The 22,488-nt window shown below is 45.6% G+C and overlaps 9 protein-coding genes across 11 annotated transcripts; 6 read left to right on the forward strand and 3 right to left on the reverse strand.

Moving 5' to 3' along the window:
- The first annotated feature begins 251 nt into the window (after positions 1 to 251).
- On the forward strand, positions 252 to 884 carry LOC108125728 (uncharacterized). The gene has a single exon (XM_017242034.3). It carries the CDS (start codon positions 507 to 509, stop codon positions 804 to 806), a length of 300 nt encoding a protein of 99 aa, XP_017097523.2. The 5' UTR covers positions 252 to 506; the 3' UTR covers positions 807 to 884.
- A 135-nt stretch (positions 885 to 1,019) lies between these two features.
- Positions 1,020 to 3,353, forward strand: LOC108125727 (mitochondrial-processing peptidase subunit alpha). Its single transcript, XM_017242033.3, has 6 exons — positions 1,020 to 1,290; positions 1,396 to 1,774; positions 1,833 to 2,249; positions 2,306 to 2,446; positions 2,502 to 3,006; positions 3,072 to 3,353. The coding sequence occupies exons 1-6, from the start codon at positions 1,238 to 1,240 to the stop codon at positions 3,242 to 3,244; spliced, it is 1,668 nt and encodes a 555-aa protein (XP_017097522.1). The 5' UTR covers positions 1,020 to 1,237; the 3' UTR covers positions 3,245 to 3,353.
- Positions 3,354 to 3,627: 274 nt separating this feature from the next.
- drosha (ribonuclease 3 drosha) lies at positions 3,628 to 7,754 on the reverse strand. The gene is made up of 3 exons (XM_017242032.3): positions 6,290 to 7,754; positions 3,905 to 6,223; positions 3,628 to 3,847 (listed from the first exon to the last, which is right to left on the reverse strand). Exons 1-3 carry the CDS (start codon positions 7,752 to 7,754, stop codon positions 3,720 to 3,722), a joined length of 3,912 nt encoding a protein of 1,303 aa, XP_017097521.2. The 3' UTR covers positions 3,628 to 3,719.
- Positions 7,755 to 7,859: 105 nt separating this feature from the next.
- rnh1 (ribonuclease H1) lies at positions 7,860 to 9,279 on the forward strand. The gene is made up of 6 exons (XM_017242063.3): positions 7,860 to 7,993; positions 8,054 to 8,355; positions 8,425 to 8,481; positions 8,540 to 8,775; positions 8,837 to 9,107; positions 9,166 to 9,279. The coding sequence occupies exons 1-6, from the start codon at positions 7,936 to 7,938 to the stop codon at positions 9,259 to 9,261; spliced, it is 1,020 nt and encodes a 339-aa protein (XP_017097552.2). The 5' UTR covers positions 7,860 to 7,935; the 3' UTR covers positions 9,262 to 9,279.
- PIG-X (Phosphatidylinositol glycan anchor biosynthesis class X) lies at positions 9,191 to 10,932 on the forward strand. Its single transcript, XM_017242064.3, has 5 exons — positions 9,191 to 9,305; positions 9,368 to 9,542; positions 9,602 to 9,734; positions 9,957 to 10,105; positions 10,160 to 10,932. The coding sequence occupies exons 2-5, from the start codon at positions 9,412 to 9,414 to the stop codon at positions 10,566 to 10,568; spliced, it is 822 nt and encodes a 273-aa protein (XP_017097553.2). The 5' UTR covers positions 9,191 to 9,305; positions 9,368 to 9,411; the 3' UTR covers positions 10,569 to 10,932.
- MFS12 (Major Facilitator Superfamily Transporter 12) lies at positions 10,819 to 14,054 on the reverse strand. Of its 2 annotated transcripts, none has more exons than XM_017242062.3 (4): positions 13,909 to 14,054; positions 12,272 to 12,481; positions 11,755 to 12,209; positions 10,819 to 11,692 (listed from the first exon to the last, which is right to left on the reverse strand). In XM_017242062.3, the coding sequence occupies exons 1-4, from the start codon at positions 13,940 to 13,942 to the stop codon at positions 10,958 to 10,960; spliced, it is 1,434 nt and encodes a 477-aa protein (XP_017097551.2). In that variant the 5' UTR covers positions 13,943 to 14,054; the 3' UTR covers positions 10,819 to 10,957. The 2 variants fall into 2 exon arrangements, with proteins under 2 accessions (XP_017097551.2, XP_017097550.2); XM_017242061.3 differs by lacking the exon at positions 13,909 to 14,054 and adding an exon at positions 12,544 to 12,880.
- A 754-nt stretch (positions 14,055 to 14,808) lies between these two features.
- Kdm4A (Lysine demethylase 4A) lies at positions 14,809 to 16,864 on the forward strand. Its single transcript, XM_017241986.3, has 4 exons — positions 14,809 to 15,034; positions 15,098 to 15,189; positions 15,247 to 16,110; positions 16,166 to 16,864. The coding sequence occupies exons 1-4, from the start codon at positions 14,879 to 14,881 to the stop codon at positions 16,539 to 16,541; spliced, it is 1,488 nt and encodes a 495-aa protein (XP_017097475.2). The 5' UTR covers positions 14,809 to 14,878; the 3' UTR covers positions 16,542 to 16,864.
- A 199-nt stretch (positions 16,865 to 17,063) lies between these two features.
- Positions 17,064 to 18,478, forward strand: Or43b (Odorant receptor 43b). Its single transcript, XM_017241987.3, has 3 exons — positions 17,064 to 17,856; positions 17,927 to 18,284; positions 18,345 to 18,478. The coding sequence occupies exons 1-3, from the start codon at positions 17,081 to 17,083 to the stop codon at positions 18,420 to 18,422; spliced, it is 1,212 nt and encodes a 403-aa protein (XP_017097476.2). The 5' UTR covers positions 17,064 to 17,080; the 3' UTR covers positions 18,423 to 18,478.
- Positions 18,479 to 18,805: 327 nt separating this feature from the next.
- Positions 18,806 to 22,434, reverse strand: Cul1 (cullin 1). Of its 2 annotated transcripts, none has more exons than XM_017241985.3 (4): positions 22,284 to 22,434; positions 20,519 to 21,635; positions 19,414 to 20,463; positions 18,806 to 19,352 (listed from the first exon to the last, which is right to left on the reverse strand). In XM_017241985.3, the coding sequence occupies exons 2-4, from the start codon at positions 21,392 to 21,394 to the stop codon at positions 18,951 to 18,953; spliced, it is 2,328 nt and encodes a 775-aa protein (XP_017097474.2). In that variant the 5' UTR covers positions 21,395 to 21,635; positions 22,284 to 22,434; the 3' UTR covers positions 18,806 to 18,950. The 2 variants fall into 2 exon arrangements, with proteins under 2 accessions (XP_017097474.2, XP_070135184.1); XM_070279083.1 differs by lacking the exon at positions 22,284 to 22,434 and adding an exon at positions 22,093 to 22,209.
- Positions 22,435 to 22,488: the final 54 nt, after the last annotated feature.

Genomic DNA, 22,488 nt, shown 5'->3' on the forward strand with positions numbered 1-22,488 from the left:
AGATAAAAAGGTGCCAGATAGTGCTGCATTTTTTTGGAAATTCCCGGTATTATGCTGCCAGATCAGCTTACAAATTTGGCGCAAAATATTTTAAGCTTTAAAAGAAAAGCTTTATGAAAAGAATTTATTTCTTTATGAAATGTCTACATTAACATCAAAACATTACAAACTTTTATAAACAACTTGTATATGAAACATTATTTTCTTATTTATTATAAATTATAGAAACTTTTTCTCAACTTTACGAAAAAAACAGAGTAAAATGTTGTATTAAAAATAAGCTTAAAAATTGTTCGGTATTATACGCCTGGTACTATATTTCCTTATTGAATCGGTAAAAGTGCAAAACAAATACCGCGAATCCGTATAACAATGAATGCTTTAATCGAATTCACTTCAGTTCGATCCCCAAGCCTGAAACGCCAGCATCAGACTGAAACTGGTTTTAATACGGGCTCTTGAAAAGTAAAAGTCACCTGGAGCTTGTGTGTGTTATTGTAAAAATAATGAGTTTAATTACGAAACTGCTCAAGACATTTTTTGTATTCCTACTGGGTGCCCTTCATCTAGTTGTGTTTGCCTATGACCCCAACGATCCTAAGATAGCCGAATGCTGCCTTCCGCCCGAGGGCATGTTTGAGGCGTTCTATCCCCGTGAAAAGGAAGGAATCCCCAACAGCGCTTCGCGTCCCGCCCACTCCCATGGAAGCTTCTTTAAGCATCGAAATCCTGCGCTAGTGGACACCAAAAACGCAGCAGCCTATGGCTACCGATTCGATGGAAAGCGGCGCTTTAATTTTGACTAAGCAAAATTAAATTTCGGTATAACTTTTGTGTAATGAAAATTTTTTGAATTCATCTAATAAATATAACGTTGATCTGCACGTTGAAATTTGATCTGCATTAAAACAAAAAGTTCAAAGAAATAGGGATAGAAATCATTAAAGGAAAGAAAGAATATTTGATTTCTTTGATAGCGGGCACAAAGTAGAAAGCTTAAATTAACGGAAAATTAAAAGAAAAGCAAGTTGGCACCTCCAAACCGCGATGGCAACACTGTGAAGAAATTCTGTGTGACTGACACTTAAATCAAGAGAGGAAGAAGAAGAGATCAACATTTCTTTTTTCTTCCAAAATTACTCGTTTAAAAAAGAAAAAATATGTTTCTGAATCAAATTCAAATATAAATCGTTTAAATTTGTAAATACCGGTACCAAAGCCAAATCATCAGCACAATATGAACGCGCGTAGCATTGGCATGCTTAGGAAGCTTAGGCACTCTTGGCGCACGTAAGAATCATTGGTTATGAAGGGTCTAGCCGATTGATTAGTGGCTTATGGGATTAAGGGATAAGTTGCGAAATTAACTAACGTTAATAACCCCCATCATTACAGGTTACCAAGGGGTTTCGCCACCAAGGTGAGTACACCCGGCGGCGACGAAGTGGGTAGCGGCACCGGCATCGGGCAGATCACCGGCGGAGTGAGAAGCACCGATGGGCCCCACACGGTGAACACGCCGTCCAAGGAAATTGTGACGCACCTGCCGCCCCTCACTGACCCACTGCCCAATCTTCCTGAAGCTGTTTATGCGTCACCGATGGCGGAAAGCGCCGTCACAAAGGTGACTACGCTTCCAAACGGGCTGCGGATCGCGTCGGAGCCGCGGTACGGGCAATTCTGTACCGTGGGTCTGGTTATCGATTCCGGTCCACGCTACGAAGTAGCCTACCCAAGCGGTGTCTCACATTTCCTGGAGAAGCTGGCCTTCAATGTAAGTATCAAGTTCCTGACTTTGAGTAGTTGAAGCTTATCTTGATACTCGTTCATAGTCCACAATAAATTTCCCCAACAAAGACGCCATTCTGAAGGAGCTGGAAAAGAACGGCGGCATTTGCGACTGCCAGAGCTCACGGGATACGCTCATCTACGCCGCCAGCATCGACAGCCGAGCCATCGACTCTGTAACCCGCCTGTTGGCGGATGTTACCCTGAGGCCCACACTGAGCGAACAGGAGGTGAGCTTGGCGCGGCGCGCTGTCAACTTCGAACTGGAAACACTCGGCATGCGACCAGAGCAGGAGCCCATTCTGATGGACATGATTCATTCGGCAGCCTATAGGGACAACACTTTGGGGCTGCCGAAGTTGTGTCCGGTGGAGAATTTGGACCACATCGATCGCAAGGTGTTGATGAACTACCTCAAGCACCACCATTCGCCCAAGCGAATGGTCATTGCCGGCGTGGGCGTAAGTCTGTTTCATATATTGTTTGAATGTTGATAACTTAGGAAAATCTGATGCAGGTTGACCATGAAGAACTGGTGGAGCATGTGCAAAAGTACTTTGTAGAGGATAAGGCCATTTGGGAGACCGAGGCGTTAGAAGATTCGGGACCAACGCAAGTAGATACGTCTATCGCACAGTATACGGGCGGCTTGGTAAAGGTTAGTAACTGGAATCCACAAATGAAAGCTTGGTGATAACTGAGTCACCCATTAGGAGCAGTGCGAGATTCCCATCTATGCGGCTGCTGGCCTGCCGGAACTGGCCCACGTAGTGCTCGGATTTGAGGGTTGCTCACACCAGGACAAGGACTTTGTGCCATTGTGCGTCTTAAACATCATGATGGGCGGCGGAGGCTCGTTCTCTGCCGGTGGACCCGGCAAAGGAATGTACTCACGACTATACACCAAGGTTCTAAATCGCTACCATTGGATGTACAGCGCCACTGCCTACAACCACGCCTACGCTGACACCGGAGTCTTCTGCATCCACGGCAGTGCTCCGCCACAGCACATGAACGATATGGTGGAGGTTATCACCCGTGAAATGATGGGAATGGCTGCTGAACCTGGTCGAGAAGAACTGATGCGCTCGAAGATTCAGCTGCAGTCGATGTTGCTGATGAATCTGGAGTCGCGGCCCGTCGTCTTCGAGGACGTTGGCCGTCAGGTGTTAGTTACGGGTCACCGCAAACGGCCCGAGCATTTCATTAAAGAGATTGGTAAGATCATTTACAATAATTTCTTGTACATTCTAATATTGAATTATATTCTTAAATTCACGCAGAGAATGTAACGGCCGCCGATATCCAGCGCGTGGCACAGCGCCTTCTTAGCTCCGCGCCGTCGGTGGCGGCCCGAGGCGACATACAAAACATGCCAGAGATGAGCCAAATAAAGAGTGCGGTAAGCGGATCAGGACGTTCCGGTCTGGGCCGGCGGCTATCCCTCTTCAAATAGCGCTGGATGTGAGATCGCGTTGTTGGGCTCATTTTTCGCAGTTTTGTACGAAGAGCATTTGTGTTAAGTTTGAATTGGCAAAAATATTTACCAAAATTCGATTCAGTTATTTCACTCAGCGTTAGCGTTTACTTTGGCTTATCTGGGTTTGGGATGTTTATTTGAAAAACGAAAAGGAGATTACTCTAGGAGCTAATTCTCAAAGTAGCGTATGGGTAAAGCAGTGTCCAAAAGCAAAACGAAGACTTTCTTGTTTAATTATCGTCCTTTGTTCACAGAAAACCAAATATTTTCTTTAAAAAAAATCATTCAAGCTTTGAAGCCAACAAATTAAAGCTAAATAGGAAACTTTGTTGGATATTTCTTTTCAAAATTCAACATGCTTCGTTTTTCTTTTAGAATTTTATGCGTCTTTTTAACCCCTTTGGTTGATTATTATTTAAATTATATGTAGGAATATATAAGAATGGCATCCTTATGAAGACATTGGGGAAGAGGATGCACTCTTCCGAACGCGGCGGCGTCTCTTGGGCGATGAGGGATCATCGCTATCGCTACTGCTACTGCTGCTGCTACTACTACTACCTCTAGCTCTCGGAGGAACTGAAAATTATATGTATTTAAGACAGTTTCCTTGGAACATCTTGCGTAGCTACTTACGGGTTGGACTCTTGCGAGCTGTGCTTTCCATATCATCGTCATCGGGCAGTTCGTCACTGGAGATGTTCTCGTGCATGCGGTACTGCTTGGGCAAATGGCTTTCGTCCTGAAGCGGTGCCGCGTATTTGGGCCTCTTAATCTTCTCATCCTGCTGCTGGCGGTCGCCCAGCTCACCGTCCAACTCATTGCCAGTTTGCTTCTTAATGCTCTTGGCAATCACTCGTTTTTGGTGATCCAGTTGCGGAAAGAGGTCCCGCGAATTCTCCAGAGCCTGTTTGGCGGCATTCATTTCCGCCTGTTGGATGGAGGAGCCGTTGGAGGTAGCCAGGCGCTTTGATCGGAAATAGACGGCCACCTTGTAGACGCGAGTGTTGGTTGGACCGCTGGCTTCCACCACCTTATAGTAGGGAATGTCCGGCTCTCCGCCGTCCATAGTTCGCAGGGTGAGGCAGCACTGCTGGAGCTTAGACTTGGGATCGTTCCAGTCCTGGTTCATGATGAAAAGTTGCAGCCGCGGGAAGAGACATACATGGCAGAATTGTTCGCAGTAGAGCAGCCCCTTGTCAACGTAAAGGGCCCCCAGAAAAGCTTCTAGGAGATCGGCTCTGTCCTTTGTTTTCAAATCCGTTTTCGGGTTGGCATACTGAGGCATCCCCAAATCGTCGCACACCACCGCCTGAGTTCGATTATTCACCAGGGATGAGCGGAGCAGAGACAGATGACCCTCATGATGCTCAGGAAAGTGACGGTAAAGGTACTCCGAGCAGATTAACTGGAGCACGGTGTCGCCGAGGAACTCTAGACGCTGGTTGGATCCAAGTGTCAAGTGGGTGAAGCCGATGGATCGATCGGTAAAGGCACGGGCCAGCAGACGGATGTGCTTAAACTTGATGCCGATGGACTCCTCGAATTTGGTCAGCTCCTTCAGAACGCGGTAAGACTCAATGCATCCGCGGTCTCCGAGTGGTTCCTGTTCTTGAAGCGGGTGTTCTGGTAGATTCTTCCAAATGTTCAACAGCTTTTCGTCCTGGCGGAAGAGCGCATCAGTGAAAACTTCATCCGCCACCTTGATTCCGCCATCCAGAAGTAGAGCTCCCATCAGAGCTTCAAAGCAGTTGGCCATGGCGTGGCGCAGTTCCAGCTCATGGCACAAATCTGAGCCGTGAGCGTAGAGCATAAACTCTTCCAGCTGAAGCTTTTTGGCCAGTAGGGCTAGGTGCTGATTTTGCACGATGGCGGCTCGGTAGGTGGCAAGGCCACCTTCTTCCAGCTCGGGAAACATGAAGAACAAATGAATGGAGCTGAGAAACTCCACTACGGCGTCGCCCAAGAACTCCAGGCGCTCGTTGTGGGTAATGTTTGAGACAGTTTCGTGATCCTTGCCGAAACGGGACATGATGCTAACCAGAGTATTGATACCGCGCTTTCGGGTGTTCATATAATGTATTTTTCGGTCTCCATACTCGGGCTGCCGTATGCCGCAATTGGTTAGAGAGTTGCGGGCGTGGTCCGGATTAGTGCCGTAGTTTTCCTTGTACGAAGGATGAGTCAGGGCCAGTTGCAGTAGGTATCGATTCTTGAAGCGGTATCCGATGCTCTCCTCGAGCAGATCCAGGGACTTGTGGAAGCGTAGATGGCCGGTCAGCACTGGCACCAGCATAGCGTGCTGCACAATGTCGCACATGATGCCAGTCCTATAGAATCCCTCCGAACTAATAGCTACCGTAATGTTGCGCTTCATACGTCCCTGAGTGCGCATTTCTTGAAGGCGCTGCTCTTTCTCCTCAAGTTTGCGCTTGTCCTTGAAGGATGGCTTGGACATGTTCGCCATCAGGTGCCGGAACTTTACGTACTCCCGCCAAGCCTTCTGGTACTCTGGATTGCCAGCGTAACTCAGTTGAGGCGGGCGGATCCCAAAGTGCACAATGGCCGGGTGGGAGATGCCAGTCTCTGGGTCAACGCACTCCGGTAGGTCCGAGTTGTTCCTGTCCAGTTGATCGACGCGAAGGGAGCAGGGCTTGTAGCCGGGTTTTGTGACCAGCATGCCCTTGATAAAGTCCACGTAGTTTTGCCACTCGTGCTGGCTGATCTGGTTAAGATGCAGCAGCTGCTGGCGCTCCACCAGCTGGGCAGAGTTGTCCAGGAGATATCGCAGAACCTCGCACATAGCCAGTACCTCCTTGCCGTTGTCCGGCAGCTCGCGGACAAACCGCGGTAGGAAATGGAAAGCTGGGCAACTCTCTTCCGAGGAACCATCAGGCACGTTGGGCATTAGGTTAAAGTCCACCAGCTCCAGCAGCTCATGGAACAGGTATTTAACTAGAATCAAAAAGAATTCCCATATTCAGAGAGTAGTTTAAACTTGAAAGTAAAAGGAAGTCTTACAGAAAAGATCCAACTCGTGGATGGTAAAGTTCTCCGGCATCTTCTCTTCTTCATACTCAATGGTGTACTCGATGTTGAATCGAATTACCTTGCAGGCAGGAAGATCGGTGAGTCGCACGTGGGAGAGCAAAGAGAAGCCCTCGAAGAGGAATTCGTGTTCATCGTGCTTGATTATAGTTGGTGTCTTGGTAAGAAAATTCGTTGGTGGCGAAATGCTTATCCGGTAGTGATACAACTTTCCGGCGTTGTTGCTATTGCGGTCGCACAACTTATAGCCAGTCTCGCCTGGATAGATCCCGTGACGAATGCCGATGCGTCGGGATTTCGCTGAGCAGCGACACAGCGGCCCGTCGTTCATTTCGCCGGCATCGTTGTGCCAGAGATCCGTGTGTACCCGTTGAGGATGCTTCAGCTTGCGTGACAACTCCTCCATGCAGCAATCCTGCTCTATCTTGAAGGCATCCTCATCCGAGTCCCCGTCAGACGAAGAGGACGATGAACAAGCTTCGGCCTTGTGCTTGTGTTTGCAGACACGCCGACGCGCCTTCCTTGGCGATGGAACATAAACTGGCAAGGTCCGGCGAACGCGTTCTGCGCGCTGGAGCAGCTCCTCGTCAAAGAGATCGCATAACTTCTGCAGACGCACGCGACCCTGGACCTTGTTCTCACCAGCAGTCTGTATGCGTTCGTAGTATGGGTCGGCTGGTGAGGACCGAACCCAGGACTCGGCGGGAGCCTCCATTTCGCTAAGGGCATTCATCTTCTTGACATAATCCTCTGGCTTCTCGCAGAAGTTGGAGCACCACTGGCGCAGCAGCCGGTCCCTTTCAGTTTCAGCCTTTGCCTTGGGTTTGGGCTTATCCGCAGAAGTGGACCTCTCCCTTTCCCTCTCGCGATAGCCACGGGAGGAGTAATCATTGTTCGCTGACGACCCATAGTGGCTATAATCTGATCCTCGAGGCGGTCGGTGCGCATAGTGACCGTGTCCATGCCCGTGACGTGGTTCATATCCATGGCGAGAGTCGAATCTCTTATTGTAACTTTGGTTGTAGTTCTGGTGATGGTGATAGCCCTGGCCGGAGCTGTGGGAGTTGTATCTTTGGTAGGGAGGGCGGTAGTTTGGAGTATAGGCAGGAGATTGATCCCCGTACTTGTAGCCCTCGTAGGAGTATGGACCGGGAGTTCCTGATCCTTGGTACTGGTAACTCTCCTGGTTGTAGTAGGTCTGCGGGGGTGTCTCCTGATATTGGTATCCATCGTATCCATATGCCGGTTGCTGGTAGGGACTGTAGATGGAACTGGTTGAAGGCGTGTCCGGAAGTTGCACGTAACTGGAGTCGGAACTTTTAAATGGTTTGATATCCACATTAACGCCGGGTGGCGAAAGTGCTTCTTCGCCTTCTGGTGGTGGTGGCGGCGGCGGAGGCGGCTGGACCGGAGGAGGCGGCAAGGGTGGTTGATACATTGCGATTAATTCGACAAAGTTTATTCCAAAAACCGTCTTGAAATTCGTCTATCCACTCCTTTGCTTTGCGGTGAAGCTACCCTGGCAACCCTAGACATTTGTTTACATTCCAATTTGGCTCGACATACACACATATGTATATTTGGTATTTTTTAAAAATTGTATTGTTTTTTTCTGTGCCATGGGCACACCAATCGCGATGCTGTTTTCCCGGTGTTTACCTTTTGGAATCCAAGCAAGTAAGAAATAAATCTGCTTAAAACTATTGGTTCGCCCTATTACCAAGCTTTTGTAAACAGTACAAACCTGTAAAATGGCTTTTTACGCCGTGGCAAGCGGCCGGAAAGCTGGAGTATACGAGACGTGGGCGCAGTGCGAGGAGCAGGTCAAAGGATTCCAGAACGCCAAGTACAAGAAGTTCAAAACTCGACAGGAGGCGGAACTGTTTGTAAATCCGAACAGTTCGTACGCACCCAAGGAATTGTCCGTTCCTCTTGGTGTAAAGCAGTCGCAGCCAGCGAGTTGGCGGACCAAGGTAGAAAAACCTAAGTACACCGAAGCCTGGCCTGAGGAAGATCATGATCTGGCGGAAGATGAGCTGGTGAGCTTTAGAGAATTGTACTCATATAGGCAATTGTTATTTTGTGTATATTTTATTGTTTAATTTTAGAATGCAGCTATGAATGAGGTAGAAGGAGATCCACGACCATCCAGCAGTGACACCCTGGTATTTGTAATCCAAAACTTACATGTACATCCAAATTGAATTAGTTTTTTCCGTTTAGGTAGAAGCAACCAACAGAAAACGGCGGGCCAATGCGGACCAGGATCGGAAAAACAAAGTTCCTAAACATGCATCTAAGATTTCAGAAGCCGCAGGTATCAAACACGTGGGCGCCTTTCAGTTCGAAATAGACGCAGAGGGCTATGTCATTGTATATACTGATGGATCTTGCATTAACAATGGTCGTCCAGGAGCTTCTGCAGGATATGGCGTTTATTTTGGACCCAATCACAGACTGTAAGTGTTTTTTGGCAATTGAAAGTTCCTTTTAAGCAACTTGTTGCTTCTTTGTATATAGAAATGCCGCTAAGCCGGTCCAAGGACGTGTCACAAATAATGTGGGTGAAATACAGGCGGCCATTCATGCCATCAAAACAGCTTTGGATTTGGGAATCGAAAAACTGGCCATCAGTACGGATTCTCAGTTTCTCATCAATTCTATTACTATGTGGGTGGCGGATTGGAAAAGGCGCGGCTGGAAGCTGGCGAACAATCAGCCAGTAAAAAACGTTGTGGACTTCAAGGAACTGGACGCACTGCTTCAAAATAAAAGTCTTAAAGTAAAGTGGGTAAGTATAGTTCACATATTTCATCAAAATCGGAATAATACCTAAAGAATTCTACCAGAACTATGTAGAAGCCCATAAGGGAATCCAAGGCAACGAAATGGCTGACAAACTGGCACGTGAAGGATCTGCCTTGTACAAACAACAAAAGTCTTGATAAGAAGTATTTTAAAAATTAGCGCGTAATTTTGTCCCAATATGGTAACCCCAAATAAATTTATGAAAAGTGGCAACATCAAACCAATGTTTTTATTTACAAATAGTGCTGTGTTTCATTTGCTTTTAAAGTTCATTTATCTTTAAAACAATGTTCTTCAAAGAAATCAAACAAATTTTCGCGTTCATCCTAGTGTTGGTACTCATGGGACGCAGCGTCAGTTGCTACATGCTGGAAGCTCCTGTTGTAAAAATAGATATGGACCGAATCGGCATGCACAGGTTTATCCATTCAAAGTTGTGATTTGAAGTAATTTTTAACGTATATTTTATTTATTAAGGACACTAACATATCGTATAAGATTTGACTATTCACTAGTGGGCTTGGATTGCGAATATGTGCTAATGCAGTCACTGCCTGCATCAGTTTACATAAGCACGGACGAACTGGATGACTTGCGGCGCCTCAAGAGGGTGAGCTTTAAGTGGAAGGCCGGCGATTAGGTTCTTTTTTCTACCCCTTTGTTAGTTTTTTATTTACACGTAAAAGCAGTGTTGACCTACTAATCTGGATCTATTTAATTGGTGGCCGATAATAGGTTTTAAAAATGTGCTTTTGTTTTTTATATGTTTTTAAAAATTATCATGGGTTTTCTTTCAGTTATTAGTTCGTTACTAATCCTATTCCCTTTCTAGTTAAATGCCATCTACCCAAAGTTTGTCAATATTGAGTTGGCCACAGAACGTGCCGACACTTTTTCCATTCTGTTGCGTGGAGCTCCCAAGATAATGGAAACCCTGGAGTTGCCCGTGCATTTTCGCTACCACTCCCCCAGCGATAAGCGGTATGGTGATCTTGAATGTTGAATAAGCTTGCATTAACCGGTTAAACCCAACAGATCCGTTGCGACAGTGACCATACCCCTGCCGGAGCTCTATTTCAACTGCCCGATTGCTGATAGCGAACTCATTGACAGCGATCTGGTGGCCAGGCCCGATAAGCACTACTGCCTTAATGCGCCGGAGAGCCGGTTCGACGAAAACATCGTCAAGGACGGCGTGCCGACTACAAAGGCTAATCTGGAGCGCTGCAACTGGCGGCGACTGCATGTGGATTGCCGTGTAAAGACGACGCTGCGTACCGAGATACCAGTGGGCAATGCCAGAGCCTACGGTCCTGTGTTGGGCGTTACAATTCTGCTCGGTTGGTCGATGGCCCTGTGGATCATCATCCGCTCGCTGGCCAATACGAGACGCATCAACCAGCGCCTGAACGAGCAGCGGTTACTGCAGCAAAAAGTCAACTAACAGGCGACGAAGACTGTGCGATTCCAAGTCAACAATGGATAACCAAAGGAAACATTCCGCAAATTTTGGGCTGTAAATATTTATTTGTAAGCATGCCGAGCACAAAAGCATGCAGACAGTGATAAGAAAGATCACATATTGACATATTCAAGATGCGCTAATCCCTTAATCACCATAGAAACGTGCCACACATCGTAAAGTCTAATTAGCGTTTATCGCACAACTCAGTCATAAAGGGCCTTCCTTAGCATAAGATTAAACATAAACCGATATATTAGGTGTTAGAGCTAAAGCATATCCAAATATAACTGATACAATAACTTATAATCTACAATTAACAATAAACACCTATCGAGATTGTCAATGGCTTCGAGTGCAGGTGGACGTTCTCAGAACCGATTGTCCTTGTCGGACGTGGGAGCAATGGTCTTTGAATCGTTTTCCAAATGATTTCGCAAGGTGGCTGTGCTAGACATCGAAGATGGCTCGTTCCAGGGTTGGATGGTTGCCTTGCCGAACAACACGAATAGCGTGTTGCAGAGAAGGTAAACTCCTCCGGTAATAAAGAACACCACCCGCCATTGGTTTGGATCCTCCTCGTTAGTCAGAATGGCTCCTACAACCAGAGGAGCCACAATTGAGGTTATTCCCGCGATTCCGTTGGTTACACCCATCATGGGCCCGGCGAAGTTGGGCGAAAGATCGATGTGGTTAATGAGGTAGCCGCAGGAGCAACCAGCGTTGATGCCCACCGCCAGGGTAAGCAGAAGAATGGCCCAAGATTTTTCGTCCGCCGTCATGTAGCCGAGTCCAATCAAACAGGCCATCGGTCCCCATTGGCCAATCGAGTTGAAGAGCTTTCGGGCCGTGGTAATAGTAATAGTGCCTCGATTGATAAGCAAGTCTGATATGGGACTGACCACCAGACACAGCAAGCCCATGGCAAAGTACGGCAGTGAGGATAGGAAGGCATTGGACTTAACATCGAGTTGAAGCACATGACTCATGTATGTGGGCATCTCGGTGAGCAAAGTGTAGAATCCCCAGGTGAAGCCGCAATGGGCGGCCAGGAGACCATAGAAGGCAGGTGATGTGAAAATGGATCGCCATGGCACTGACATGGACTGAAAATAAAAAAATACAGTTTTGAAACAAAACTAGAATACAAAAATGTGGTCCTGCCTACCTGACTTCCGCTGTTGCTTCCTGTAAGGCTCTCGATGTACTCCCGTTCAGTCTGACTGATCCTTGAAGACGTGGCTGGTTCGTTAGCACCTTGCCAGAAGAAAAGCAAGGCCCAGGCCAAGTTTAGACCTCCAGAAATGTAGAACAGGCCCGGCCAGCCCATGCTGGACTCGAAGATGAAGCCGCTGCTGACTAGGATAACGGCTGTTCCAAACTGCGCTCCTGAGTAGATGCCAGTGGTCAGGAAACCACGCTCCGTGCGAGGCACCCACTTGGCCAGCAATGTGTGGACGCATGGATAGACGGATCCTTGGACTAATCCCGTAATTACACGCAACACACAGACACTTTCGACTCCACTCTCGGCTGCCATAGGGTGGAAAAAGCACAAAATTCCTCCCACCAAGGTGGATAATCCTAGCACAAGCTTGGCTCCAAACCGCTTGGCCAAGAGACCTGTCAATTAAGAATAATAATCTTAGTTTAGACAAAAAAAATAAATAATTGCAGCTACTTACCAGCAGGAACCTGAGAGACCACGTAACCCCAAAAGAAACTGCTCAAGATTAGCGACTTGTCTGACACATTCCAATCATAGGACGGAGCTCCGGCCGTGGATTGGGTCATGGGCACAATAGCAGCGGAGATGTTAACCCTTTGGAAGTAATTGAACATCATGCCTAGGAACAGAAGGATTGCCTGCCAATGACGAGTGCCAAAGCCACTTGCTGAAATATATAAAAATAGTTAATAATATTTCCCATTTAGTTAACAGCCAAAGGACTTGTACAGGATAGTTTCTTGAGGGAACCAGGAACAGCTCGGTAAAGCAAAGGAATCTTCTCTGCATTCGAATTAAAGACCATGTTTGAGACGAATCAAAGACCGTTGCTTAACAGTCCGTTTAATAGTCTGATTAAAAAATGTATTAACTGCCTCGTTTTATGAGATGACGGTGAGAACTGTTTGTCATCTGTATGATTTTTTCTAGGTCCTTTTTTACTCAATTTACATTTTATTGCCGTTTAACAATTGTCTGATAGTGCCAGATTCCATTAATTAACGACTCCGACACTTTTGGTTTTATTATAGAAAATATTGTTATCATTAACGCCTGCGCCAATGAGGAAAATAAAAACCTCGGCTCTGTATGGAAAAGTTTCCGCCGGGACAGAGGAGTAGACTCTGGTGGGGGGTAGAATGTAAGAAGACTTGTGTTCTTTAATTGTCTCCCATGTATTCGATATAGACCGCGATTTAAGCACCCGAAAAGCCTTTTGGGTAATCAACACAAAAGATAATAAATATGTTCTTTGTGTCAAAAGGTATTATCTCTGTTTGATCTTTATAAAGCCATAAACGTAATAGCAGATAGCTCTAATATAATACTAAGATATGCCTTGCAAATAGAGTCAGACGTCTGAGTTTCGGCGGGACTCTCTTAGGGTAGGTCTGGTTTGGACAATTATTTCCAGTAATATAGAAAGAGCGATTTGGTATAAGAGCGATAGCTCTTAATACGAAGACGATTGCATCATAGAGATTACCACGATCGTCCATCGGGAGTAGTGGTATCAATAACCCACAATTAGCAGCCGTCTGAATGATTATTCCATAAACTTTTAAAATAAAATCCAGGGGATCCGATGACGCGGAAGTATGTTTAAATTTCACAATTATAATTGTTTTCTTTTTTTTATACGACAAATTATATCTTTACAACTCCTAAATTGCCTAAATTATCTGATTTATCTGATCAATAAACCGGAAACTAACAAAAACAAAATATACATATAAATTTGAAATTTTTGAAAAATACTATTTTTAAACCGTTTTTAAAATATTATAACCCTTTTAAAGATAGAAATACTTTGTGAAGAAAGTATGCATTCATTAATTTATTACTGAATTTATTCAATACCAAAAAAAGAAAAAAATATTAAAAATTGCAAAAAAAGTTGCAACTATAAATATTTTTTTGTCAGCGTGGACTAAATTGGTTTTGACACCAACTTTATTCGTAAAATATTCTGGAGTACTTTATAGATTTCGATCCTGGTGGACATACCCGCTGGCTTGGTCATATTCTGATCAAATCTTATTCTACAAATCCAACTCATATCTCGCACGACACGTGTAGTTTTCATAAACTTACGTCTTGATTTATTCTCGGAGGTGTCGAAACCCATATCTGATAAATTTACAATTTCACTTCACACAAAAATCCGGAAGACGGGGAGTGCTTTGGCTAAAAAATGAAGAAAGACTGCGGAGCGATTTGTGCACCTTTCGCTTTTATACTGATACCACGAGAATCCATTACCCTGATTACAGCGGGGCCTCCAGAACTGGAGTGTCGTGCCTGCGAGGCTACGAAGATTGTCCCCCATTATCGCGGCAATAATCATAAAATAATAAAGATCTGCCAGAACTATCAGTATTCGCCCTGGCCAATCCAATGCAAATTATATTACGGTTAGCTTTGATTTTCTTTTTAATGGAAGGATGGCCGTAAATAAGCAGATCAATAATTTACGGCCATCTTTTCAATAATAAAAAACTGTTTGGCGTTTTCTTAATCTGGAGTGTATTTTTTATTTAGTTACGTTATTATCTCATTTCTCGAGTGTTGCTGAGTGCGAAAGGCATTTAACGACTCTGGTTCAAGTGTAATCTTTTGTTTTTTGCACTTTTCACAGAATTTCGCGTGGCCAGAGACGTTGAATAATCCAGGTAATCGTTTTATGGGGCGTACGCGAGGCGAAAGCACATCCGATTCTTAACAAATTCTAGGGAAACCCTATTATGGGATGTGTAATCTGCAAATCTTGCAGTTTATACTTTTTAATGCAATAAGATGATTGCATTATATTGTGGCAATTTCCTTTGGGAGGCCATGTTTCAAGTACAAAATGTTCAAGAAATCGTTTTTCAAAGTCAAATTTTGAAAGTTAAAAAATTTAAAGACAGCCATTTTTTAAAAATACAATAGGTAGCCGTTATATTATTTAAATTTGGTATTTTTTTGGTATTCCAAATAACAGTTGGTTGTTTTTCAAAGCTTGCCCTCTGGTCACATTTTTTGGGGAGGTAGGAAATAATTATTTTTGTTTTGTGTAAAAAATATGTCGACGCGATCCTCTTATGGAGATGATGAACAAACAAAAGTGCCGCGCATCATGACCTTCCGTCCTAGTTACGAGGAGTTCAAGGACTTTGCCGGCTATATTGAATATATGGAATCGCGCGGCGCCCATTTAGCCGGCTTAGCCAAAATTCAGGTAACTTGGATTCCTACTTTTCTTATGTAGATTCAATGGGGTTTATTATCTAATATTAAACAGCCGCCCGTGGAATGGGTGCCCAGAAAGGAGGGCTACGATATTGAAAAGATCAACATGACCATACCGGCCCCGATCAACCAAGTGTTCACCGGGTAGGTGCAATTCTGTACTCCCACTCCAATTGTAACCTAATCTTTGGTGGATCCTAGCGCTCATGGGCTTTACCAGCAAATAAATATTCAGCAGCGCCGTCAAATGACCCTGCGTCAGTTTATGGAGAAGGCCAACTCGGAGCTTCACCAAACCCCTCGCCATATCGACTATGAGGATCTGGAACGTAAGTACTGGAAGAACATTACATATATATCGCCGTACTACGCGGCTGATGTCAAAGGAACACTCAGCGACGAAGATCTTGACGTATGGAACATTGGGCGTCTGGACACCATTCTAAATCTTGTCAATACCGACTACAATATCGTCATTGACGGTGTAAACACAGCCTACTTATACTTCGGTATGTGGAAGAGTTCCTTTGCCTGGCACACCGAGGATATGGACCTCTATTCTATCAACTATCTCCACTTTGGGGCCCCCAAGACGTGGTACGCCATACCACCGGCTTACGGCAGACGTCTAGAAAAGCTGGCCAACGAAACTTTCACCGAAAACTATCAGGAGTGCAACGCCTACCTGCGCCATAAGATGACTATGATTAGCCCTAAAGTGCTGCGCCAACACAACATTCCGTACAATAAGATCACCCAAGAGGCTGGGGAGATTATGATTACGTTTCCGTTCGGCTATCATGCCGGCTTTAATCATGGATTTAATGGAGCCGAATCCACTAACTTTGCTTCAAAGCGCTGGATCGAGTATGGCAAGCGGGCAAGCATCTGTAAATGCCGTAGCGATATGGTGAAAATCTCAATGGAGACATTTGTACGACGTTTCCAGCCAGATCGCTACGAGAACTGGCTAAAGGGCCAAGACCTTGGGTGCCATCCAGAAGAACCAGGCAAAATTTGTGCCGCAGCACCGCCTACATTGAACGTCTACGAACTACAGGAGAGGTATGCAAATAAAATTATATATTTTTCTTTATTCTAATCCGAAAAATACTTTCAGCTTACTAAAAGCCAAAACCAAGGGACCTTCTACCCAAAAGCGTGGCTGTTCCGTTGCAGCCAATGAATGTGAACCCGGCGGCGATGCTGCCGAAGATAATGACGACCGTGCCAGTGTTAGTAGCTATAGCAGCTCTCGCCAACTTCAACCAGTTGTTAAAATCCGAAAACTGCCAATAAAAACCATCGTACCTGAACAAACCGCTGCACCGAATAAATACGACTTCAATTCCGTGGCTGTGGTGCGTGTTAAACGTTTGTGGGAGGCGCTACCATGTCCCGAAACCGGAGTCAATCTACTCAACAACGGTGTGGTTAAGAACACTAAGAGAATGCGCTTCCAGACAAAGGTTCTAACGCTTGACGACGAGGAGTAAATGCTTCCTGATGTACTGTGCGACTGGCAGTATTCCGATCTCCTTGTTAGATCTTGAAACGACTGCAAAGATCTTTTAGTGATAGATAATTATTAATTTGTAAGTAATTAAGCAGGATTGACGCCACCACAAAGAAGACTTGTGCTTAGAGTTTAGAATGTAATTTTACTAAGTTTCATGTGCAATTGTACATGTACATATAATTGTATAAAAGTAAACTCTGTACGCTAAAATCAGGGCAGCAACTAGCTCGACCCTACTTTTCTACATGTGCTCAATCCCACCAAAGGAACAATTGCATAATAATTAAAACGACTTACCATCCAAATATTTACCACCAAAAGGGGCGTTCAAATGGCATCCTTCCGAGTTTAAAATTTCATAACTTGTGCAAAAAGGCACCTGAATTGTCGGAATTCAAATAGAGAGCACGCCTCATGCTGTTCCGAAGCATTAATTAAAAATCACAGTTGGAAGGATATAAAAGCATTCCCAATCTTCCCTTGCTGTAGTAAAAAATCAACCGTTGCTAACTAAGGATGTTCGGAAAACTAAAGCTTCTCTATCCGGCTTCGCTGGAGACACCCATTCGCACCAGGGACTCCAACGCCTACCTTCTGGACACGCTTCGAATGTCGGGCCTTAATCTCGGAGAGAAATCTGGCGTGGCATGGAAAATCTGGCGAGTCATTTCCTATACCTACAGCATGTTGATCCTACCGATCAGTTTCCCCATCAACTACACTATTCATCTGGCCGAGTTTCCGCCAGATCTTCTACTGCAATCCCTTCAGTTGTGCCTGAATACTTGGTGCTATGCGTTCAAATACTTCACCCTGGTCATATACACGCGCCACTTGGAACTCTCCAATATCCAATTCGATGAAATGGACAAGTTCTGCGTGAAGGCAGAGGAGAAACGCAAGATCCGTGACTCTGTGGCCGCCGTAAACAGGTTGTACATGGTATTCGTGGTAGTCTACATTTTGTATGCAACTTCTACGCTAATGGATGCACTCATTCATGATCGCGTGCCGTACAACACGTATTTTCCGTTTGTAAACTGGCGCCTTAGCCGTACCCAGCTCTACATTCAATGCTTTCTAGAATACTTCATAGTGGGTTATGCCATTTACGTGGCCACCGCTACCGATTCCTATGCGTTAATCTTCGTGGCGTCTTTGCGCACCCATATCACATTGCTGAAGGAAAGGATTATTAGTTTGGGAATAATTAATAACGATGGGGACACCGATGCGGATTCAGTATTCACATTGCTGGTGGATTGCGTCAAGGCCCACAGAACTATGCTGAAGTATGTGAATCCTTATACCTTTATACATAGATGTAAGATGGTGTCTTTATCTATTTATTCACCCATCTAGTTTCTGCGATGCCATTCGACCCATCATATCGGGCACCATTTTTGCTCAGTTCATCATCTGCGGCTCCATTTTGGGTGTCATTATGATCAACATGACCCTGTTTGCCGATAAGTCCTCCCAGTTTGGAACTGTGACCTATATAATGGCTGTGCTGCTGCAAACCTTTCCACTGTGCTTCTACTGCAACGCCATCGTGGACGAGTGCAATGAGCTGGCCGATGCTTTGTTCCACTCGGCTTGGTGGATGCAGGAGAAGCGATACCAGCGAGTGGTTCTCCAATTTCTGCAGAAGTTGCAACAGCCGATGACATTTACGGCCATGAATATTTTTAACATCAACCTGGCCACCAACATCAATGTGAGCTTTAAAAAGACGCTGTATAGTTTATAAATTTGTAATATTTATGAATCGTTGCAGGTGGCCAAGTTCGCCTTCACCGTCTACGCCATTGCCAGTGGCATGAATCTTGACCAGAAACTAAATATACAGGAATGAGTTACTAAATATTATTCTTAGCCCCACCACAAGGTAAACACGATTTGTGTCTTGAACTTAACACTTTTTCTTCGAAGTATTATTTGTAATTGTATATGCATACAGCAAATTATTAATAACGTAAACTAATTAAACAAAATCTGACCGAACAGTGTGTAATAAAGGAGAACGCCATGCTTTCACACAGCTTAGCCCCTGCAGAAGACGTCTCACCTCGACGTGTTCGGACCTTTGTTTTTGGAAGATAGGAAATGGACTCTACAGAGGCGCTTAGGATTTTCAGGTCTATCTGTATATTGTTCCATGCGACTGGCCGTTTCTTTGAAATGAGTGCTGCGGATGAGGGGGGACCGAAAATTGGACATATAATGCCAAGCGTGGAGTATTTTTGGCTCGCTAACAGTGTGAATGTTTATGCGGCTGTTTATTGTGGGATGGGGGAGGGCTCTACACGATCTATAGGTATATTAATGATATTATAATGGCTGGCATAGATGAAACAGCGAACGTTTTACATTTAACATAAACTTAAGCAAGATAACTATATGTGTCTTTATGTCCCTCCATGCGCTCCAGATACTCCTTCTCGATCAGTATATCTATGCACTTCTTAATCACGGGCACCTTGGGCTTGAACCGCGTCGACAGTTGGTTGAGCACCTCCGAGATGAGATTGGTGTGGTTGAGTTTTTTCCGCATCTTCATAATGCGCACGATCGCCGCCTGGATCAGCAGCTTGCGGTCCTCCTCGATGTTCTTATGCACTGTCTCCTGCTCTGCCTTGAGCTCAGTCTTCAGCGTCTGGTTAATGTTGAGGCGACGCTTTTTGTTCTTGTAGTCGAGGAACAGCTCCACCGTCGATTCGGGTGTCAGAGCGTTCTCATTGTCGTTGGAGGTTAGCACTTTGGCCTTGAGCAGTATTTGTAATACCTAAAAAGACATATACAAATTATAATTTACATCTACGAATGGTATTTTTAAATAATAGTACCTGAATCAAATTATCCTGCTGTGTCTGCGTGTTTTCCAACAGCTGCTGGACTGTAAAGGCGAGCTGGTCGTTGAACTGGAGCAGTACCGACATCTGGAAAGTGCTGGCTTGTAGGGTATAAACGGTGGATGTGTTGTTGCGAACCACGTTCATGATGAGCTCGCCCTTGCACATATGATAGAGCCAGTTAAGCTTACGGCCCGAATGACGACCGGCGTAGAACTCATTGAACTGTCGCACAGACCTTTCAAGCTCGGAGGGTAATAGGAAGTTATTGCTCAACTGGAAGGGCCAGGAGCCGGACGAGAGGACCTCGATGCCGAAATCGATCTCTGTGGTTATGTTCTTGCCGGACAAGAACTCCTTGAAATTGGAGTTCAAATCCTTGGAGACGCCAATGTCCTGGAACATGCGCTGTAGCTTGACGGTGTACTCATAGCCACACGTCTGCTTCAGCTTAGAGATCATCATGGCTTCGGCGTCGTCCGAAGCCGAGGTGTGGTTCACCAGGCGCTTAGCAAGCATCTTAGAGTAGTACTTCTGGAAGACATCCTTATCCTCGATGTACTTGAACACCACCATCACCTGATTCAAGTTGTCTTCCAGCTCCTTGTCTTCGGGATTCTTAGAAGACTTCTTCAGCAACAGATCGCAGTACCTGGCCAAAAGCTCTGGCGATTTGCTAGCACTATTAGCATCCGTCACCACGTTCGAGTTAATGAACTTTCCACAGGCCTTGTCTAGAGCGGCCACGAATCCATTGTCATTGTTGAACGCCGTCAAAACGAGGGCGTTGTACTTCTTATGCACGTCCAGAATGGTCTGAACGTAAGTCTTGGGATCGTTGGCCGCGTCGGACGTGCAGCACTTGGCTATGGCCTCTTTGCCCTGGTGGAGTATGTGATTCTCGAGAATAGTTTTTAAATCTGTTAAGTTTTTGGGTGACAAGGCCACCAGCGAATACATTCGCTTCAGGTCATCGTTGCGATCAGCGTTCAACAAGTTCTGGAACTCGGAGTGGAATATTTTCAGGTGCTTCTCAATAAGAACCTAAAGAAAAACACAACTTTAACATTTGTAAATGAAATATTCGAAGAGAACCCACCTGTTCGCAAGTAGCCTTAAGCGCCTGTTCCGTAGTCTCGTGCAGGTACGAGAGTCCGTTCTTCGAGTTCAAGCCACGAACGCGCTGCTGTTCTTCCTCCAGACGGTTCTCGACGTGCTTGAGATATTCGGTCACGGTGTTGGTCGACAGAAAGGCATCGGACTCCTTCTCGTAGAAGGCGTACGTGTCGGCAATGAACTTGCTCTCGAAATTGTCCTTATAGACGGACAACTTCTGCTGCTCGGCGTCAGAGTCCTCCTCGTTAAAGCTTAGCTCGACGAAGCATTCGATGACGTCGCGCACCAGGGATCGGTTGATCAGCTTGCCCTGACGCTCCTCCTCGATCGACTTGAGCACCGCCTTGGTGACCGGCTCGTTCAGCACCTGGAACAAATGCCCCTTCCAGGCCACCAGTGCCAGGCGGTAGATCTTGTAGATTCCCTTCTGCCCCTCTTCGCACTCGCGTTTAACCCAGTTGCGGTTCAGGTAGTTGCAGATTCCGTCCAGCACGGTACTCGAGAACTGGTACGATTTCCACTGCTTGGTGTAGCGCGTTAAAAGCACTTCCTCGCCACTGATGGCCCTGAACTTGGTTAAAAGATCGGTTAAGTAGGTCTTAAGGAAGTGTTCCAGTCGATCGTAGAGCTTCTTCCCCACCAGCTGGGCGCCGCCGGACTTGCCGCTGCTGCGTCCGCTCGGCGCATCGGGCACACTGGTGCAGTAATCGTAGACGTGAGTGTAGAAGCGCATGTACTGGCTGCGGGTGAGAGACTTCTCCTGCTCGAACACCTGCCGAATTCCATCGCTCAGCTCAATCCAAATATCGTCCAAGTTAACAGGCTTTTGTGTAGTTTGCGCATTGCTCGAGCGGTTCATCTTGACGGCGGATGGCAAGGGCCGTTTGCCTTCAAGCTGCGTCGGTAGATCTGGACTCTTGGCGGGAGCTGTTCTGGTTTCTTGAGCGGAAGCAGTAGCACGTGCTGGGACTTGCGGTGGTTGCGACGCGGGCGACGAGGGATTTGTGTCCTGGTGGCGTCGTTTGGCGGCTCTCGTCCTAGGTGCTTTGGTCGGAATCTTGGCAAATCAGTGTTCAATTTTTTGAATTTAAAATATGTATCTGCAAGTAAAAATGAGACGAAACGGAACGAAACTTTACAAACGGAATGTGATAGGCCTCGATTTTAGAGCCACGTAAAAGCGTAGTCGCCCGAAGGTCGCCGTTATGATCCAATGTCACCGCAATAAAAGACAGACTTGCGGAATACACAAGCACCAGCACGCACACTCATCTGGCTAATATGTGTAATGCGAAAATGCGAAATCCCCTGCCTGGCCCCTGGCGTGCTGCTCGATAGACAAGTGGACGGACTGCGGCAAAAATTGGGTGATCGTGTGTTCATGGGCAAAAACTCAAAACCCCAACTTCCTGGTTAAATAAACACTTACTCACGCACACACTGGGACCTACATACCTGGCCCCGACACACATACCCTCGCACACAGGCAAAGAATTCGCCTTCAGGAAAAGTGCACTTAACCACGAAAGTCTTATTTATTAAATAGCATTTTATTACATTTTCCTAAATTTCCTGGAATCCCGCTTTTTGAATAACTGTAAATTTTGTGTTGCAAGCCTTTCCCGTTCGTTTTCATTTCGTGACGTCGGATGTGATTTCCCCTTGGAGCACACATTTTTTCTTTTGTCGCCATTTTAGCAGCTATCGTTTTATTTGTCAGATTATTGAGTTAATTGCCATTTATTTACCTGTTGCCAGATGAGTTTTAATACTAAATTACATAAATTAAGTTTTTCGCAAGGTGGCTTATAATTAAATCAACTTTTTTTTCGTTAAAATCACCAACTTTCCAACTAACAAAAAACACAATGAAACGACTGCGACCTTGCCAGATCGCCAGCTGTTTCGAAATGAGGGGCACACTGGTAGCAACCCGTGCTGCCATGCTGATTT

This window comes from Drosophila bipectinata, chromosome 2R (genome assembly GCF_030179905.1).
Source record: "Drosophila bipectinata strain 14024-0381.07 chromosome 2R, DbipHiC1v2, whole genome shotgun sequence".
NCBI classification, from domain to species: domain Eukaryota; kingdom Metazoa; phylum Arthropoda; class Insecta; order Diptera; family Drosophilidae; genus Drosophila; species Drosophila bipectinata.

Coding starts and splice junctions, on each gene's coding strand:
- Kdm4A (XM_017241986.3), top strand. CDS start 14,879: ATGTCGACGCGATCCTCTTATGGAGATGATGAACAAACAAAAGTGCCG. Junction 15,035..15,097: donor CCGGCTTAGCCAAAATTCAG/GTAACTTGGATT, acceptor AATATTAAACAG/CCGCCCGTGGAATGGGTGCC. Junction 15,190..15,246: donor ATCAACCAAGTGTTCACCGG/GTAGGTGCAATT, acceptor GGTGGATCCTAG/CGCTCATGGGCTTTACCAGC.
- LOC108125728 (XM_017242034.3), top strand. CDS start 507: ATGAGTTTAATTACGAAACTGCTCAAGACATTTTTTGTATTCCTACTG.
- rnh1 (XM_017242063.3), top strand. CDS start 7,936: ATGGGCACACCAATCGCGATGCTGTTTTCCCGGTGTTTACCTTTTGGA. Junction 8,356..8,424: donor ATCTGGCGGAAGATGAGCTG/GTGAGCTTTAGA, acceptor GTTTAATTTTAG/AATGCAGCTATGAATGAGGT. Junction 8,776..8,836: donor TTTGGACCCAATCACAGACT/GTAAGTGTTTTT, acceptor CTTTGTATATAG/AAATGCCGCTAAGCCGGTCC.
- PIG-X (XM_017242064.3), top strand. CDS start 9,412: ATGTTCTTCAAAGAAATCAAACAAATTTTCGCGTTCATCCTAGTGTTG. Junction 9,543..9,601: donor GACCGAATCGGCATGCACAG/GTTTATCCATTC, acceptor TTATTTATTAAG/GACACTAACATATCGTATAA. Junction 9,735..9,956: donor ACTTGCGGCGCCTCAAGAGG/GTGAGCTTTAAG, acceptor TTCCCTTTCTAG/TTAAATGCCATCTACCCAAA.
- LOC108125727 (XM_017242033.3), top strand. CDS start 1,238: ATGAACGCGCGTAGCATTGGCATGCTTAGGAAGCTTAGGCACTCTTGG. Junction 2,447..2,501: donor ATACGGGCGGCTTGGTAAAG/GTTAGTAACTGG, acceptor GTCACCCATTAG/GAGCAGTGCGAGATTCCCAT. Junction 3,007..3,071: donor GCATTTCATTAAAGAGATTG/GTAAGATCATTT, acceptor AAATTCACGCAG/AGAATGTAACGGCCGCCGAT.
- Cul1 (XM_017241985.3), bottom strand. CDS start 21,394: ATGAACCGCTCGAGCAATGCGCAAACTACACAAAAGCCTGTTAACTTG. Junction 20,464..20,518: donor TTAAGGCTACTTGCGAACAG/GTGGGTTCTCTT, acceptor GTTTTTCTTTAG/GTTCTTATTGAGAAGCACCT. Junction 19,353..19,413: donor AGCAGGATAATTTGATTCAG/GTACTATTATTT, acceptor ATGTCTTTTTAG/GTATTACAAATACTGCTCAA.
- Or43b (XM_017241987.3), top strand. CDS start 17,081: ATGTTCGGAAAACTAAAGCTTCTCTATCCGGCTTCGCTGGAGACACCC. Junction 17,857..17,926: donor GCCCACAGAACTATGCTGAA/GTATGTGAATCC, acceptor TCACCCATCTAG/TTTCTGCGATGCCATTCGAC. Junction 18,285..18,344: donor ACCTGGCCACCAACATCAAT/GTGAGCTTTAAA, acceptor GAATCGTTGCAG/GTGGCCAAGTTCGCCTTCAC.
- MFS12 (XM_017242061.3), bottom strand. CDS start 12,619: ATGGTCTTTAATTCGAATGCAGAGAAGATTCCTTTGCTTTACCGAGCT. Junction 12,482..12,543: donor TTCCCTCAAGAAACTATCCT/GTACAAGTCCTT, acceptor TATATATTTCAG/CAAGTGGCTTTGGCACTCGT. Junction 11,693..11,754: donor GAAGCAACAGCGGAAGTCAG/GTAGGCAGGACC, acceptor TTTTATTTTCAG/TCCATGTCAGTGCCATGGCG.
- drosha (XM_017242032.3), bottom strand. CDS start 7,754: ATGTATCAACCACCCTTGCCGCCTCCTCCGGTCCAGCCGCCTCCGCCG. Junction 6,224..6,289: donor CCACGAGTTGGATCTTTTCT/GTAAGACTTCCT, acceptor TTTTGATTCTAG/TTAAATACCTGTTCCATGAG. Junction 3,848..3,904: donor AGCTCGCAAGAGTCCAACCC/GTAAGTAGCTAC, acceptor TATAATTTTCAG/TTCCTCCGAGAGCTAGAGGT.